The following is an 18207-nucleotide window of genomic DNA, read 5'->3' on the forward strand; positions in this document are numbered from 1 at the left end:
GTTCGGCGTACCTGGAAATCAGGTGTTTCCGGTATTAGCTGACCCTCACGGAACCACTGCACGCTGGTGGCTTTCACTTTGCCCGTTACAGTGGTCTTGAACTGCGCCGGCATGCCCTCCGTGACGGAGACATCTTTGAGAGCCGTAATAGTTGGTGGTGCATCCAGATTCTCTATGGGGCGCACCTTAAGCTGGGCACTGGTCTGAATGCTGCCCAGTTTGTTTTCGGCCACACACTTGTAGGTGCCCTCATCCTCGGGGAATGCCTCCGAAATGATGAGCTGATAGTATTCACCTTGGCGCGTCATTTGGAAGTAACGCGATGGCTTCACGAAGTTCTCTCCGCGCATCCAGCGAGCAGTGGGAGTGGGCTTGCCATCAATACGACACCGGAAGATCACTTTGTGGCCCTCCTCGATGGACTGGCTCTTGAGCTGCTCGACAATATGCGGTGCCTTCTCGCTGCCGGGCGTTGTTGGCTTCTCCGGCTTGGTGGGTGATTGGACAATGCAATCGCCATCGCAGCGTGCCTCGCCAGAGGCATTAACAGCAACGCACTCATAGCGGCCAGAGTCTTCGGCGAAGGGTTCGATGATCAGCAAGGTGTGAACGTTGTCCTCCTCCAGCATTTTGAACTTGATGCTGGGCTGAACCTTCATGCCGTTCTTTAGCCAGTACACATCCATGGGCCGTGTGCCGGTCACCTTGGCATCGAAGCGAGCCAGCTGGCCAGTGGCTACAGTGGTGCTTTGTATGGTAGTCACAAAGCTTGGTGGCTGAATACCACCTTTGCCGGCGCGTCTGCGCTCCTCCACGACCAAATTGGCGCTGCACTTGGCGGTACCGCCACGATTCTCGGCCACACATGAAAATACAGCCGAGTCCTCGATGAAGACCTGGCGTATGATCAATATAGATTTGCCACTGAAAGTGTGTATCTGCAGATCGGGCGAGTTCTGGATGGGGAAGCTCTCGCGATACCATTTCACCTGGGGCATTGGTTCACCCTCGAACTCAACCTCGAATTTGGCCTGCTCGTTCTCGAAGACGCGGCATGGCTGAATCTTCTTGGTGAAGACGGGCGCCTTAGCGGGCTTGACGGGACCCTTGACAACGCGTTCCTGAATGGTGCCCTTGTGCTCCATCTCCGTGGTCTCCGTGGCCGTGATCTTGCGTGTAATCTCCAAATCACCTTGGATCTCCTTCTGCACTTGTTGCTGCTTGTTCATGTAGACTTCACGGCCATGTACCGAGGATTCAGATGGTTGAGCTGTGCCCTTTGGTGGTGCCCCCTTGATCTGGGTAGTGCTAGTTTGCTCCTGACTGTGGAGATTCAAGTTTGGCTGTGGATTAGATTCTGGCTTATTGATTAATTTCATGTGCACTTACAGATTCTCCTCGTAGGATTGGGCCATGCCCTTGGCAGCTGAGCTGCTGACAACCTTCTCGCCGGGTATGGCATACTGATGCGTATCACTGCGCATGTGGGTCTCCTTGAGTAGCTGTTCGGTTTCCAGCTCCTGCAGCTTATTGTAGTACTCTTCACTCTTCTTGGCCTTCACATTCTGTTGCCAATCTGGCGTTGTGGGCTTGTATTGCTTCGGCTTCAAGTGCTCCACACCCTTAAGGGTATGTGCACTCTGCTCGGACAAGTATTGCTTACGTTCATCGAATGCCTTTTCCAATTCGTTATCCTGACGCTCCTTCTGGTAACCAGCTAGCTCATAATCGTACCACGCTATATATTCGAAAACGAATTGACAGGATTAAACACTATCTAGAGGGCACGGTTAAATACATCTAGGCACATGAGAAAAAAAAAAAACCATTTGCTAAATACATGCAAGCATAGCATCATACACTTGGTTAGGTAAAATTGCATTCCTATTCAGCTTTAGTATTATAACATGAATTAAAATAAGTTGGGAAAAATATTATACATATGTTGTAAATTTTAAGATGATAATCACAGAGGTTTGCTAACTCCTTTTCGGTTTCAATCAATTGCAAATGAGAACAGAGAACAGGTAGTTGAATGATCAGCCACAGTTTTGAATATAGACAGTCTTGTAAAACACGCACACACTAAAAAAAATTGCACAACCTTACTACCCATGGTCCAGCGATACTTATTGATGGAGTCCATTAGGGCGCAGATTCCACTGGGTCCCTCCTCTGAGATAGCTCGTTGAAATGACAACAAGAGGCTCTTGTGGGAATATTAAGAAGGGAAGCGAGTTTCTCGCAGGGAATAGGGAGTTTTGTACTTGGGAACTTGTGATTTTACTTGTTTTGGCCTGTAGCAATAAACTTGGGTGCTATTCTACTTAAATCTGTAAACTCTATGTGTACTATATATGTATATATTTATGTATATTTACAATGCAGTCTTTTATGTGATTTCGTGTGATTTTGGTGTTTAGCCAGCTAAAAAACTACTGCATTTAATTGTGTTAAGTTTTGCTAGCTGTTAATATAAAATATAATAAATGTATCTGCTGGTATTTCCATGTGTGCATGTAACAAGTGTTGGAGTGTTGTGACTTACGGCGTGGTGAGTTCTTGAGCACATTGCGATAGTCATCAGAGCGTGCGACAACATTCAGTTCGGTCGAAGCAATCGATTCGCCCACAGAGTTGCGCGCTATAACCTCCACCTTGCCGGTATCATACTGACGCGTCTTGGGTACATCCAGATGGAACATGCCATCGTTGGTGAGCTTGTAACGCGATCCCTGTATATGCAGGAATTTTTAGTAAATGGCTAATAGATACGTCTAAAGAAATGCATACATGCACAACAGTGTGTCCATTGATGAGCCACATGACGCGAGGACGTGGGTGTCCAGTGACTCGCACACAGAACCTGGCGGGATCGCCCTCCTCGACAGTCTGTGGCTCCAGCTTGCTAACGAATACGGGCTTTGTTCTCGGCTTGGCATCGGGATCAGCTTCCTCAGGTACACTAAACGTAAAAATGTATATATATATATATAATGATTTATCTCTAAGCTAGTTTATATGAGTTACTTACACCTGCCAGGATGCTTCCATTTCGCGAATGCGATCAATGCTCTGCATATGCGCAGGCAGTTGGGAGTCGTAGACAATGCCAGGCTTGCCCGATACCTTGATAACAGCACGTGTCTCATCCATGCCATACAAATTGGTGGCACGGCAAACATATTCGCCACTATCCTCCGGATAGACCCAGCCAAAGTTCATGGCCACATAACCAAAATCGTAAATGGGAAGGAAGCGATTTTCTGCAAGCAAATTGAAAGGGAGCCTTAGCTTAATGTTTTTTTGTTTAGGCTATTATGAATCTTACTAAATAGCAAGGGTTTGCCATTGAAGAACCATTCGACCTTCATGTTTGGATCGCCCACTGGTGCCAGCTGGCACTCGAATTTGGTCTTGGCCATCTCAGTGAGCGTAAGCTGCTCCTTGATCTGGGTAACAAAACGTGGTGGCTGCTTGCGATCGGGATCGAAGAGATCATCCTCGGTTAAATGAACCTCGGAGGTGTATTTCTTGATCGTTGCCTCCATTTGGGTGAGCGCATCCGAGCGCTTCATGCCACGAGGCACTTGATTCTGAAGTAAAATAGTGGGCAATTCTAAAAGACAGAAATTATAATTAGGAAGAAATGCAATGACAGCCATGTGAGACGGCTTACTCTTGCAGGAGATGGTGGCCTTGGTGCGATCCTCGCCATGATTGTTGACGGCGCGGCAAACATATTCACCAGAATCATCATTGTACACATACAGAATGTCCAGGGATACGAAGCCCATGTCAAAGATGTTCCTATAGCGATGACCTAGAGGCAAAGGCTTGCCATTGCGATACCATTCAACACGCAGACTGGGATCGGTTTTGGGCTCCACTTGGCATTCGAATCTCACCGCTTCCGACTCCTCGGCGGTGACTGAAGCAATTTGTGTGGTGAACTTCGGGGGTCCAAAGGTCTCCTCGACAATCTTGGGTGCATCTGGTATGCGTCCGCGTTCCAATTCCTTCAGCTTCTCAGCGGTCATGCCCTCCGGCAATTGCGATTCATAGATAATGTTGTGCTTGCCCTTGCAGGTCACCTTGGCGGTGGTGGTGGCAGTGCCCCACTTGTTAGTGGCACGGCAAGTATACTCGCCAGAATCGCGTGCATAGATGTAATCCACATCCAAGGCAATAAAACCAAAGTCATTCAATTGATGCACTCTGGAACCGGTGGCCATGACGCGTCCATTGTAGAACCATTCGATGCGCATAGTTGGATCACCAACGGGCTCGACGCGGCAGTCAAAGTGTATGGGACCGCTCTCGGGCACGTCCAGGTTGTCCTTGATTTGTTCAGTAAACCTGGGCGGATTTGGTTGCTCATCATCGATGACAATCTCCTCGCGTTTGTGCATGCTCTCCTCCAGTTTCTGCAGGCTCTCAGTGCCAGTGCGGAAGTTCGACGGCAATTGAGGCTCCATAACAATGCCCTGGCGACCCTTGACCTGCAACTTACAGGAGACGGTGGCCTCGCCATGCTTGTTGGTCGCCTTGCACGTATACAAGCCAGTATCGCGCTGATAGCAACCAGCAATCTCCAGTATTACAAAACCAAAGTCATTGATGGTCTTGATGCGAGAGCCGGACCACAAGGCCTTGCCATTGTGGAACCAGTCCACGCGCATGGACGGATCGTTGATGGGCTGCAGACGGCACTCGAAGTGGGCCAGCGAATTCTCTGTGATGACCATGTCGAATGGAGTCGTTACAAACTCGGGCGGCTTGCCCGTATCATCCTCTGGCACAAACTCTGTGCTGCGTGAGCCGAGACCCTCGAGTTCAGCGATGCGATCAATGGTGCCCTCCATGCCCTTGGGCAGTTGCGATTCCATGATGATGCTGCGCTTGCCCTGAATCTTCATTGTGGCAGTGGTCACAGCCTCACCATACTCGTTTATAGCACGGCACGAATACTCGCCAGAATCTTCGGGATAGACGGGCGAAATCTCCAGGATAACAAAACCAAAGTCACAGAAAGTGCGGAAACGTGAACCGGCCTTCAATGGACGACCATTCCAGTACCACTCCACCTTCAGCTTGGGATCATCAGTGGGCGTAATGCGTGCCTCATAGTGCGCATTCTCGCCCTCTCGCAGACTCTCAATGTTCTCCAGTGGCACGGTGAACACGGGTGCCTTGCCTCTGGTCTCCTCGGTAGTCTCTTCGCGAGTGCGCATCATGCTGTACTCCAGATTGGCAATCTTCTCCAGACCGCCCTCCATGCCGCGTGGCAGTTGAGAGTCCAGAATGAGACTGGCCTTTGATGCGCACTTCAACGTGGCCTTGGTGACATCCTCGCCATACTTGTTGTGGGCACGGCACTCGTAAATGCCCGAATTCTCCTCGTAGCAGTAGAGTATGTCGAGGATGACGATGCCGAAGTCGTGGAAGGTGCGGAAACGATGTCCATGTGGCAGTTTCTTGCCGTTGAAATACCATTCCACAACCAGGTCGGGATCGGTGATCGGTGTCAAACGCGCCTCGAAGTGAGCACTTTGGCCCTCCACAAGCTTGGTGACATCGGCGATCTGTGTAATAAACTTGGGTGGCTCTGCAACAAGTGGAGCACTGGTGTCCGTTTGCTGTCCCTGAGGACACTCCAGCTCCCGAATCCTTTGCAGCGAATCAGGCTGCAAACTGTCATAGAAGACACCACCACGACCACCACAGTTGAGAGTGGTACGAGTGAAGTCCTCGCCATATCTGTTATAGGCTCGGCAAACATATTCACCACTATCATGATCCTGCAGATAGGCAATGTCCAATACCACATAGCCAAAGTCGGAGACCGTCTTGATGCGATTGGAGTGGCGAAGTAGCTTGCTATTGTGATACCACTCGACCTTCAGTTCGGGATCATTAACCGGTATCAGGGTGCACTCAAAGTGAGCGGACTGGCCATCCTTCAATCCCTGCAATGGCTGAATGTGCGATGTGAAGTGGGGCTTCTGGCCACGTGGCTTGTCCACACACTCCAGCGTACAGCTGATCTCAGCCGAGCCATATTTATTGGTTGCCCGGCAGGTGTAGGTGCCAGTGTCCTCGATCTTGGTGCCCAACACTTCAAGAGCGACAGTGCCAAAGGCGTAGATGGTGCGCACACGGTGGCTCGCCTCGATTACTTTGCCATTAAAGAACCATTCGATGACCATGCTCTGATCGCCCAGTGGAATCAGGTTCGCCTCATAATGGGCCAACTCGCCTTCTCCGATGTCGACAATGTTGACGAATTCGGTGGTGAAACGCGGTGCAATGCCCTCTTCCGGCTGCACCGGCTTGCTGCCATCCTTGCGTAGGGAGTCCTCGAGATCCTGAATCTGTTCGAGACCCTCGGCACCCTTTGGATGCTGCGTGGACTCAATAATGCTCTCCTTGCTCGAGCAGAAAATGGTGGTGGATGTGAATGCCTCACCAGCCTTGTTGTATGCCTTGCATGTGTAAATGCCCTGATCTCTAGAGTACACCTCAATCATGTCCATGGTAACAAAACCAAATTCACTGGTCATCTTGAAGCGAGAGCCATGTTGCAACTGCTTGCCATTGAAATACCATTCGATGAACAAGTTGGGATCCTCTTTCGGTTCTACATTTGCTTCCAGATGGATGGGTTGCGCCTCTGATAGATGGAACTCCTGCTGCAATGGCTTAGTCCAAACCGGTGGTGGATACTGTGTCTCTGGTTTGGTCGACTTCTGGTTGTAACGATTGGCCAATGCCTCCTCCGTTTCCTGCACAGCCTCCAGACCACTAGCGCCCTGTGGATGTTGGGTATCCAGGAACATGGTCTTGCCACCAGTGCACTTCAATGTGCCCGAGGTGGTCGCCGATCCCTTGCTATTGGTGGCTTTGCATGTGTAGATGCCACTGTTCTCTGCATAGCTATTGTTCAAATCCAGAGCACAGTAGCCAAAGTCATAGATGGACTTGAATTTGGCAGCTGCCTGCAGAGGTTGACCATTGAAGAACCATTCGATCTGCATGGTTGGGTCACGAGCTGGCTCCACGTTGCACTCGAAGCGTACGTTGTCTGTTTCTTTGCACTCAATGTTGTTAAGATGAGTGATAAATACAGGTGTCTCATACGTGGGCTCCGGGGCCTCGGGACGACCCTCCTTGGGTGCCTCCAGTTGGCCAATGCGGGGCAGCGAGTCCGGATGCAGTGACTCTGCCTGCAACCAGTGACGATCTTCAATCTTGAGCGATGACGTCGATACAGCCTCGCCCACTTGGTTGGTAGCCTTGCAAGTATAAATAGCGGAGTCATCCTCACGCAAGCCATTAATAGAGAGCGTAACCAGACCAAAGTCAAAGGTGCTGCGAATGCGAGAGCCGGTGGTAAGGGAAACACCATTCTTGAACCACTCAATGCGCAGATTGGGATCGGCACGTGGCTCCACCTGAGCCTCCAGGTGAACATGCTGGCCCTCGTGCAACTTGTCGTAGCTCTGCAGATGCGTGGTGAACACTGGCGCCTGCTGTGGTGTCGAGTCCACAAACATTTCGGGCACACGATTCATGGCGGCCTCCTTCAGACGAATGGCCTCCCACGACTCGGGTATCAACGGCTGGCCATCGATATTGGCACGGGTCTTCACCTTCATGGCAGTGGAGGATACAGCCTCGCCAGCGGCATTGTAGGCGCGGCACATGTAAACGCCAGCATCCTCGGGTACCACAGCGGCAATGTCCAGGGTGACAAAGCCAAAGTCGTGAGTAGTGCGCAAACGTGAGCCCATTTGTAGCTCCACGCCGTTGATGAACCACTCGAATTTCAGTGAGGGATCACCGACGGGCACAACACGTGCCTCGAAGTGCGCATGATTACCTTCCCAGAGCTCAGAGGGACCTGTCAGCAGTTGCGTAAAGATGGGCTTCTCGAAGAGACGCTCCGGTTCCGTTGGACGTGGAGCAACCGGCTTCTCCAGTTGATGAATGCGACTGATGCTGTCCGGATGTTGGGTGTCCATTAAGATGCTAGCCTCGCTCACCACACGCATTGAGGCGGTGGTGACTGCCTCGCCAAGTGGATTGACAGCGCGGCACATGTAGACGCCCTCATCCTCTTTGCGGATGTGCGAGATGTCGAGCGAGACGAATCCAAAGTCATGTTGCTTGGTAATGCGGGAGCTGTCCTCGATAAGTTTCTCATTGCGATACCATTCGACCTTCAGGTTAGGATCACCGACGGGGATCAGACGCGCCTCAAAGTGGGCCGTTTGATGCTCATTGATGCGATCAATATTCTGGAGCGGCTGCGTGAACACGGGACGCTGGAGTGTGCCAGGAGTTTCCACCTCCTGGCGCTGATGAGGTGCGGCTGACTCCAGTTTTCTTATCTTTTCCAGACCCTCAGGATGTTGAGTGTCCGAGATGATGGTGCCACGAGCAATTACACGCAGCTTAGTAGCGGAGACAGCCTGTCCCAGTGCATTAACTGCGCGCACAGAGTACTCGCCGGCATCTTCAGCGACGGCATGGGTAATGTCCAAAGAGACGTAGCCAAAGTCAAAGGTGATATGGAAGCGAGCAGCCGAAGGCAACGGTTTGCCATTATGATAGAACTCAATGCGCAAATTGGGATCATGCACGGGCGCCACCTGCGCCTCAAAGTGCGCCGTCTGGCCTTCGTAAATCTCCGTGGAGCCACGCAGCTCAGCGGTGAAGTGAGGCGGACCAATTGGATGATCGCCAACTTCAGTGCGTGTGGTAACCACCTTCGACTCCAGCTTCTGTATCTTCTCGAGTGCATCGGGATGTTGGGTATCTAGGATCATGCTGCGACGGTTCAACACACGTACATTGCATGTGTTAACGGCCTCGCCCAAGAGATTGGTGGCCTTGCACATATAAGTGCCAGTATCCTCGCCATAAACATATAAAATGTCGAGGGCTACGTAGCCAAAATCGTGAGTGGTACGATAACGATGTCCAGTGGGCAATTGTTTGCCGTTGCAGAACCATTCGATCTTCAGATTGGGATCGCCAATGGGCTCAACGCGACATTCCAAATGGGCGTGCTCACCCTCCTTCAGATGCTCCAGATTGCTGAGAGGTGTGAGGAAAATTGGCTTCTGTCCCTTCTCCTCCACAATGGCCTTGGTGGGTGGCACATAGTTCTCCAGCTGGCGAATCTTCTCCAGCCGCTGAGCATCGAGCGTATCCATATCCAGTGTCTTATTTGCTGCAAATTAAAATAGATTATAAATGGATAAAGAGAGAGATGGTATATAGATGAGTACCTGTTACGTTTACAGCACAAGTCGTGACAGCTTCCCCAACAGCATTCTTTGCCTTGCACATGTAGGTGCCAGTATCCTCTGCATGAGCATACAGTAAGTCCAGGGCAACAAAACCAAAATCGTAGGTGGTTTTGAACCGATGACCAGTTTGGATGGGTTTACCATTGCAATACCATTCGACCTTCATTGTGGGATCGTTCACAGGGATCAGCGTGGCCTCCAGATGCACGGGAGTGCCTTCATTGACCTTGGCATTACGCAACGGACGTCCGAATTGTGGACGCTCGGCATGGAACTGATCCTCTTCGGTCTTGCGCTGGAAGCGTGAGGCATCCTCGAGATGCTGAATCTTAGATAGTGCCTCCTCGTGTTGGGTATCATGAATAATCGACGAACGGGAAGTCACATTCAATGCAATCGAATTGACGGCCTCGCCCAGTTTGTTGGTCACACGACAGGTGTACTCGCCACTATCCTCCGCATAGACGGTGAGAATGTCCAGGGCGGCAAAGCCGAAGTCGTAGGTGGTGCGGAAACGATGACCAGTGTTTAATGGTTTGCCATTGTGCAACCACTCGACCTTCAGATTTGGATCCGGATAGGGTTCAATGCGGCACTCGTAATGGGCACTCTGGCCTTCAACCAGATTGCTGGGACCAACCAATTTCGTAACAAACATGGGAGCTGTGGTCACCGAATATTCCTCCTCCTCGCGTCGTTGATACTTGCTATGATCCTCTAGCTGATGAATCTTGTGCATGGCTGCCTCGTGTTGCGTCTCCAACTGAATCGCAGTCTTGGACTGCACAATCAGCGAGGCGGAGGTCACCGCTTGACCCAACTCATTGACCGCACGGCAGGTGTAGGTGCCGGAATCCTCGGGATTCACATACTTCATGTTCAGTGCGACATAACCAAAGTCATGCATGGTGGTGGTGCGATTAGATGCCTCAATAGCCTGACCATTGCGCAGCCATTCCACCTTCAAGTTCGGGTCGCCAACGGGAATAAGACGCGCCTCAAAGTGCACCGCTTGATTCTCGGCGACGCGAACATCTCTCACTGGCATGGTGAAGACCGGAGCTTGCGACACGACTTCGTCCTGGACGCTAATACGCTGACGCTTTGAGCTATCCTCCAAGTGCTGCAGACGTGGCAATGCCGTCTCGTGCTGGGACTCCAGATAGATGGACTTCTTGGTGTGGACAACGGCAACGGCTGAGGTGATGGCTTCACCCACAGCATTGTAAGCACGGCAGGTGTAGGTGCCGGCATCCTCCGGCAGCGTGGACATAATATCCAGGGCTACGAAACCAAAGTTGTTGGTCTCCGTGAAACGAGAGCCTGACTTCAGAGGTAGATTGTTGTGATACCATTCGACGCGCATTGATGGATCAGAGACGGGAATCAGACGACATTCAAAGTGGGCGCGTTGATTCTCCTTGATCTCAACGTTCTTCAGCGAGGTTGTGAAAACGGGAGCCTGCTTGGTGCTTTCGTCGATCTCCTCGCGACGGCTATAGCGCGAACGATCCTCCAGATAGTGGATCTGCTCAAGACCCGCCTCGTTCTGGGTGACAGTAACAATTTGCTCACCACTTCGGCATTGCAGCTCCACCTGAGTCTCATCGGAGCCAATCAGATTGACAGCGCGACAGGTGTAAACACCAGAATCCTCGGCAATCAGACCCACAATGTCCAAGGCCACATAGCCGAAATCGTGAATGGGACGGAAACGATGACCCACCGTAATTGGACGGCCGTTCTTGAACCACTCCACCTTCAGATTGGGATCAGTGACCGGTTCAATTTTGCACTCGAAATGAGCGTGACCTCCCTCACGGGTATTGGTCAGGCTCTTCGGATGCGTAAGGAAGCGCGGACGAATGTTGACCACCTCATCGACAATCTCATTACGGCGATAGCGCGACGAATCCTCCAGATATTGAATCTTCTGCAGTCCCGACTTGTTCTGAGTTTCCAGTATCAAATCGTTCTTGGCGATGATGCGCACGGAGCCCGAGGTAACTGCTTCGCCCAATTGATTGCGTGCCTGACACGTGTAGACGCCCGAATCGATGGCATAACAGCCGAGCAAGTCCAATGCCACGTAATCAAACTCGTAGGCAGGACGGAAACGATGACCTGTCTTCACAGGCTTGCCATTAACGAACCACTCGATGCGCATGCTGGGATCACCCACAGGCTGCAGGCGGCACTCGAGATGCACATTGGTGCCCTCCACAGTCTCGATGTTGTGCAACGCACGCGTAAACTGGGGCGCCTGCATAACCGTAACATCCTCCTCGCGATGCTGACGACGACGCGAGTCCTCGAGCAGCTGAATCTGCTCCAGCGATTGCTCGTTCTGGGTTTCGGTCACCACATCGGTGCGATCGCTCACACGCACACAGGCGGAGGTGTGAGCTGTGCCTAGATGATTGGTAGCGCGCACGGTATACTCGCCGGAGTCGGCTGCCGTCGCCTGAATGATGTCTAGGGCGACAAAACCAAAATCGTAATAGGTGCGGAAGCGAGAGCCGACGGTTACGGGGCGACCGTTATGGAACCATTCAACGCGCATTGTTGGATCACCCATAGGCTCGAGGCGGCACTCCAGATGAATGTTCTTGCCATCGTGTATGGGCTTGGGATCGACCAGGGGCTGCACAAAGACAGGCTTCGACTTGGAGATCTCCTCGATGTTGTACTGAGGCTCCACGAACGGTTTGTTCTCCAAATTCTGGGTCTTCTCATAGAGGCCGCGGTGCATGCTAGATGTGTCGATGCTGGAACGAGCTTTTAGACAAAAACCAAAATGTGTTAATTGATATTCAAGAATTGCTACAAATACTTTACTTTTACTACTTACTTTCCACTACCATCGTTGCTTGCGACTGAGCTTCACCTAGCTGGTTTCTAGCCACCACCGTGTATATACCTGCGTCCTCGGCGCGCACCTGGGAGATGTCCAGGGCAACATAGCCAAAGTCGTAGTACGTTTGGATGCGATTGGCGGCGGTAATAACGCGACCATTATGATACCATTCAATACGCATGCCCAGATCGCTTGTCGGCTCCACACGGGCCTCAAAGTGAGCGCGTTGTCCCTCCAGAATCTTGGTGGTACCCTTCATTGGGCCAAGGAAACGTGGTGCTTGAGTTATGGACGTCTCTTCCTCTTCGCGACGACCATAGCGTGAGGAGTCCTCCAGGTGCTGAATCTTTTGCAGACCACCCGGATGTTGAGTGTCTGAGACAATCTCGTTCTTCGATATGACCGTACATTGGGCGGTGGTCGTATCCTGGCCCATGGCATTGTAGGCACGGCAAGTATAGGTGCCGGCATCATATACGGTTATCTGCTTGATAGTCAGTGCGACATAGCCAAAGTTATGATAGGTTGTAATACGCGAGCTAGCCTCCAGTGGTTGACCATCCTTGAGCCATTCGACGCGCATGGTGGCATCGCCAATGGGTTCAAGGCGCGCCTCGAAATGCGCATGCGCGTGCTCACGCAAATCCAACTGGTTCTGGATGGGTGTCTTGAATTTGGGCGGTGCAATGGCCTCGGGTGCTTCCTGGACATGGCGACGCTGCTGGGACTTGCGATAGTCCTCCAATTCCTCAACCTTTTCAATGTAACGTTGCTGCTCGGGTATGCCCAGATCGGCGGTGACCTGGGAGCGCGTATGCACGCGTATGGTGGACTGGCTGATGGCCTCGCCAATGCGATTCACGGCCCGGACGGTGTATTCGCCGGCATCTTCGGCACGTAGGTGCAATATGTTTAGGGAGACATAGCCGAAGTTGAAAATGGCCGTGATACGCGAACTGGCAGTGATTGGTAGACCATCCTTGTACCATTCCACACGCATGCTGGGATCATTCACGGGTGTCACTTGTGCCTCAAAGTGCACATTCTTACCCTCCTCGAATTCACCCAAATCGCGCAGTGGACGTATAAATTGCGGAGCTTGATTCATCAACTCCTCTGAGCTTTCCTGGCGCTGATAGCGTGAGTAATCTTCCAGCTGATTGATATACTGCAAGCTGTTGGGATTCTGAGACGATTGCTCAATCGATGGACGCTGCACCACCGACAAAATGGCGCGCGATTCAGCGACACCGCTGGCATTGCTCACACGGCACATATATTCTCCAGAATCGTGACCCATTATGCTCAACAGATCCAGAGCAATGAAGCCAAATTTGAAGACAGATGTAGCCCGAGCACCTGACAAGTACATAACAGATTAAAACAAGATAAAAGAAAAAGATGTGGGGGGGGGGGGGGGGGTATTCCAGATACGTACTGGCTGCCAGCGGACGACCATTGAGGAACCATTCAACGACCATGCTGGGATCGCCGACTGGTTCGATGCGCGCCTCCATGTGGACACGACCACCTTCGGTTTGCTGCACGTTCTGCAGCGGTATGATGAACTGTGGTGGCGGATAAACACGATCCTCCTCGCCCGGTCGCAGATGCGGCTTGGCGCGTTCCACATGACGCAAATAGATGATTTCAGGACCAGGACTTGGCCTAAAAAAGAATAAATTACCCATGAGTGGATAAATCTTCAGTTTAACAAAGCAAAAAAAACTCACTCAGGCTCGATAACTTTCGTTGGTCTTGGTAGATTAAGACGCCTCTGTTCTTGACTTGGTTGATCTCTGGGAACTTCGACATAGAGTCTTGCACGGTTCGCCGTGGAACCGGCAATATTTTGTGCGGTACACTGATACCAGCCAGCATCGGCAGCCTTCACGTTCGGTATTTCCAGGCAGGTGGCGCCGCCATCGATGCCCACAAATCGTTCAGCAGTTGATGAGATTTGCACACCATCCTTCTGCCAGGTGATGCGAGGCACTGGTGTGCCAATGGCATTGGCACTCATCGTGATTGGTTCACCCTCGCGCACAGTCATCGTGCTGAAGCGTTGAACAAATTGTGGTGCGACAACTTGCTCCTTCTCCAGCACATGCAACTGCGCCTCGATGGCCACCTCACCGGCCTTGTTGCGGGCCAAACATTGGACTGCGCCGCTATCCAAACGGCTTACATTCGTGATCATCAGCGAATGGCTGCCGGACTCATTTACAAGAATCTTGTGCGAGGCATCGTCGCGCACTTGACGGCCATTGATGAACCAGAAGACCTCCGGATAGGGATTGCCAGTGACACGGCAATCAAAGCGACTCATGCGACCCTCGGTCACCTCGCGATCAGCAAAGCCCTTGACAAAAACGGGAGGCAATGCCTTACCAGCCTCTAGCTGCTCAGCCATCTGATCCACGGGCTTGGGCTCGTATGCAGTCTCAGCGGCCGGCTCGACGGCCAACACAGCCGAGGAGACGACGCAGCCCTGGAGATTCTCGGCCAATAGGGTATAGTGACCGCCATCCTTGGCATTGGCGTTCTTCACACGGAGTGTGGCAACGCCACTCGAATAAGAGATCTCATACTTTTGCGAGGCAACCAAACGTTGTCCATTGTGGAACCAGGTGAGACGTGGTTTCGGGTTGGAGCCGACACGTGCGGTAAAAACGGCATCGGAGCCCTCGATGAGTTTGGAGCTTCGGGGTTTCTGCGATATTTGTGGTGCTTGCGCAGGACCCTGGGAGCGATCCAGCTCATGCGAAAGCTGAGTGTCCTGCTCATAACCAGAGCGACGCGTTATGGCCTCCCTGAAGGAGACCTCACGCAAAAGTCTATACTCAAACGTATCCACACGGAACTCCTCCTCGATGGACGTATACGAATAACCATTGGAGTAGATGTTCTTCTCCAAATTTTGGATGGGCTGCAGTGCAGGCATTGGTGCGCCTTCCGGTTGTATATACACACTGCAGATCGCCTCGCCGTACTGATTGCGAGCCGTACACGTATACTCGCCTTCGTCGCCCGGTCCGATCTGATTGATCAGCAGGGACACGTCACCGGTGGCCTCGTTGTAGCTCATGCGAAACTTTTGCGACTCGAGAAGTGGTGCGCCTTTTCGGGTCCATGTAACGAATGGCTTTGGGTTGCCACGCAGCCGACCTTCGAACAGGGCGTTGCCACCCTGAGCGAAGCGAGCGTTCTTAAAGATCTGCTCGAATACAGGCGGTGAAATGTCACCTTGGGCATAGACGTGTGTCAACGACGGTGGTACATAGGTGCCTCCAATACCGCCTTGATGTTGTTGCACTGCAAAATTATAATGGGAATATTATATAAAAAAGTAAAGCCAAACATTTCAGTGAAGCTTGCCATAGTGAATATGTGCTATTAAAATTGCTTAGTAAAATATACAAACTTTTAAATTTCATGCAGACAAAACACTTAAAATGTATTTTAAATTTAAGAACTGGTTAATATATGTTTTAAAACACTGTTTGATAGTTATGAAGAATCGAAGAACTTTGTTAAGATCAGGAATCTTTTTCAACATCAAATTAAACACCACTGTTTAATATGTATGCTTTATCGTTTCACATGCATTTGCTTTCATTTTGTTTTTTCTCTAATTAATAACTAAATTTAAATGTAAACAAGAACTTGAAATTGTATGCTCATTGTCGAGGATGTATTATTTGTAGTTTGGATTACTTATATTTAGAAGTTGGCACGCGTACAAATATCTATATATATAAGCACTTATTAACTTGTATATGTATTTTTGGCATTCGTAGACTTTTCTGAAGTGTGTCATTAATATATGTATGTATTTATTTGTTTATTTTTCGAATTCAACAGGTGATTATAAGCAAACATCAAGATCAGCTGTTTCTTGAAACTGTCTCCCTCTCTTTCTCTCTCTCTCTCTCTCTCTCTCTCTTTCTTCTCTACTCTGCCTCTCTTATTTTCTCCTGCTCACTCTGTCATATTCTCTTCTCTCAGTTTGTTTTTGTGCGCACACTCAAATTGATCGGCAAACTGTCTTCGGCTATCTTCGGCTGGCAGTATAAGAGCTCCAAAGTGATATATATCTTATTCACTTCCTCCAATGAGAGCTCTCCACTGCAGCATCTAAAGAATGTAAACAAAGCGATATGTATGAAAACTCTTATAATGTTCTTATATTATGTTGATTCACCTATGTATATGTATGTCAGTGCAGCGTATTCTCAAAATTTTGGCAGATGAATGGAAATATTTAAAAATAGACATAATTTTTGGCTGATTATCAATTAAGATTTAAGTAATGAAATATAAGATGAGATATATGAATAATTTGTGTGTTTGTTCGTCCAAAATGTGTTACACATACATAATACATATATATTATGAATCATATGAATTGTTAAAGAATATGATCTCATAAGAAGACATTTTTTGAAATTGTTCTTAAGCAATTATTCGATTTTGATTATATTCTGTGGTGAATCAAATTAGATTGATGCAAGAAGTAATCATGTCCTTTTTTATTGGTAATAATTTCAACGAATATATGTTTATAAATATGTGCTATGAAATAACAATAGTCGTTGCATTAATCAGAGTAATTCCAATTTTTTCGCTCTTTGGTGACATCGCAGGGGCAGAGTTTTGAAGCTGATACCTTTGCTATTTATTAGTATTTCTTTCCAAACTTTCGTTGTGTACAATAGAATGTTGAGAGCAAAATTTCAGTCCATACAAATATTTACATTAACTTTTACTTAAAAGAAGGTTTTGTTGTTCATAGCATAAACATTACTAGAATTATTGAGAAGCTTAAATTCCGCTAAAGAACAACAACAAACTGAAATTTAGCTAAGTTTTTTCATACATTAGAATTATCACGCTTAGAGAATGGATATTGAAAGTTCTAGAGAAGGGGATAATATCAAGTTCTTATTTTTCTAAGCAATAAACCGATAGCTAAAACTATTATTAACATTTTTCAACAAATTCTTATAGTTCTCCTATATTTATCAGTGTATCTTCTGTTGATTTAATTCCTTTCATGTTAAGGGACTCAGAAGAGAGCATAAGTCACATTCGATACATAAAAATATATGGTATATCATACGAAATTTGTGATATTCTCAACGACAATAGGTATTTTGCTATACCTATCTTCATATATATTAGTTAATGCCCGAAAATAATATTAAAATAATTGTCGCGAAGCTAGCAATATAATTTTCTAAAGCAATATTTCTAGTATTGACAACGAACAATCAAAGTGTTAATTAAAATACTTATTTAGCATGCAAGGGGAGTTTGCGTTAACAATGAGATTGGCACAAGGAAAGCATATTATTAAGCAAATCTTCAAGGCAAGAATGTCTGAATTGAATGGAAGTTCAGTAACAAGAGCTTGGAACAGTGGAGATTCTAAATCCACGGTGTGAATCCCACTGGCCAATACAGTTTGCTGAATTCCATTGGCGACATGCAATAATAATATAATATGGCAGGCGAGCACAGACTGGCAGACAGGCAGGCTGTCAGACAGGCAGACAGAGAGACAGACGGACTGACCTCGTTGCTGAGTGGTGATTTGACTCCTCTGAACATGTTGTTCAGTGCGGCTTATCCGTTGCTGCTGATGCTGCTCTTGACTGGAGTGCGAATACTCCTGAGTGGAGTATTGCTGCTGCACCTGTTGTTGCTGCTCCTGCTGCTGCTGGTACGGGTTCGGATTTTGTCGTTGCATTTTAAATCGTTATATATCACTATATATCATTAAAAATGACAACCAAATCGATGCAGTTGTCAACTGCACTAAAATGAAACACCTCTCGATCACTTTTCTCTATGATTTGCTTCTTCACTTTATAAATATATATATATGTGTATATTAATTTCTATACTGATACTTTCGCTTCTTTATGGCTGAAATTGAATACAAGGCAAAGGAGAAAAGAAAAATCGCATTAAAATTGTATGTATTTTTCACAAAAACCACCACACACTAAACATTTATCACTCGAAAAT

At 48.9% G+C, this 18207-nt stretch overlaps 1 protein-coding gene across 1 annotated transcript in view; it reads right to left on the reverse strand.

The window, feature by feature from the left end:
- Positions 1-17982, reverse strand: part of LOC6557276 (titin) — an 81297-nt gene extending 63315 nt beyond the window's left edge. The window contains exons 1-12 of the mRNA XM_043215361.1: positions 17752-17982; positions 13908-15489; positions 13613-13842; positions 12169-13533; positions 9297-12095; positions 3680-9238; positions 3332-3619; positions 3035-3266; positions 2794-2965; positions 2549-2735; positions 1390-1738; positions 12-1323 (exon numbers count right to left, since the gene is read on the reverse strand). Coding sequence (XP_043071296.1) covers positions 12-1323; positions 1390-1738; positions 2549-2735; positions 2794-2965; positions 3035-3266; positions 3332-3619; positions 3680-9238; positions 9297-12095; positions 12169-13533; positions 13613-13842; positions 13908-15489; positions 17752-17926 — 14250 coding nt within the window. The 5' untranslated portion in view covers positions 17927-17982. The remainder of the gene's footprint in view (positions 1-11; positions 1324-1389; positions 1739-2548; positions 2736-2793; positions 2966-3034; positions 3267-3331; positions 3620-3679; positions 9239-9296; positions 12096-12168; positions 13534-13612; positions 13843-13907; positions 15490-17751) is intronic.
- Positions 17983-18207: the final 225 nt, after the last annotated feature.

Source organism: Drosophila grimshawi, unplaced genomic scaffold, assembly GCF_018153295.1.
Source record: "Drosophila grimshawi isolate 15287-2541.00 unplaced genomic scaffold, ASM1815329v1 contig_44, whole genome shotgun sequence".
NCBI classification, from domain to species: domain Eukaryota; kingdom Metazoa; phylum Arthropoda; class Insecta; order Diptera; family Drosophilidae; genus Drosophila; species Drosophila grimshawi.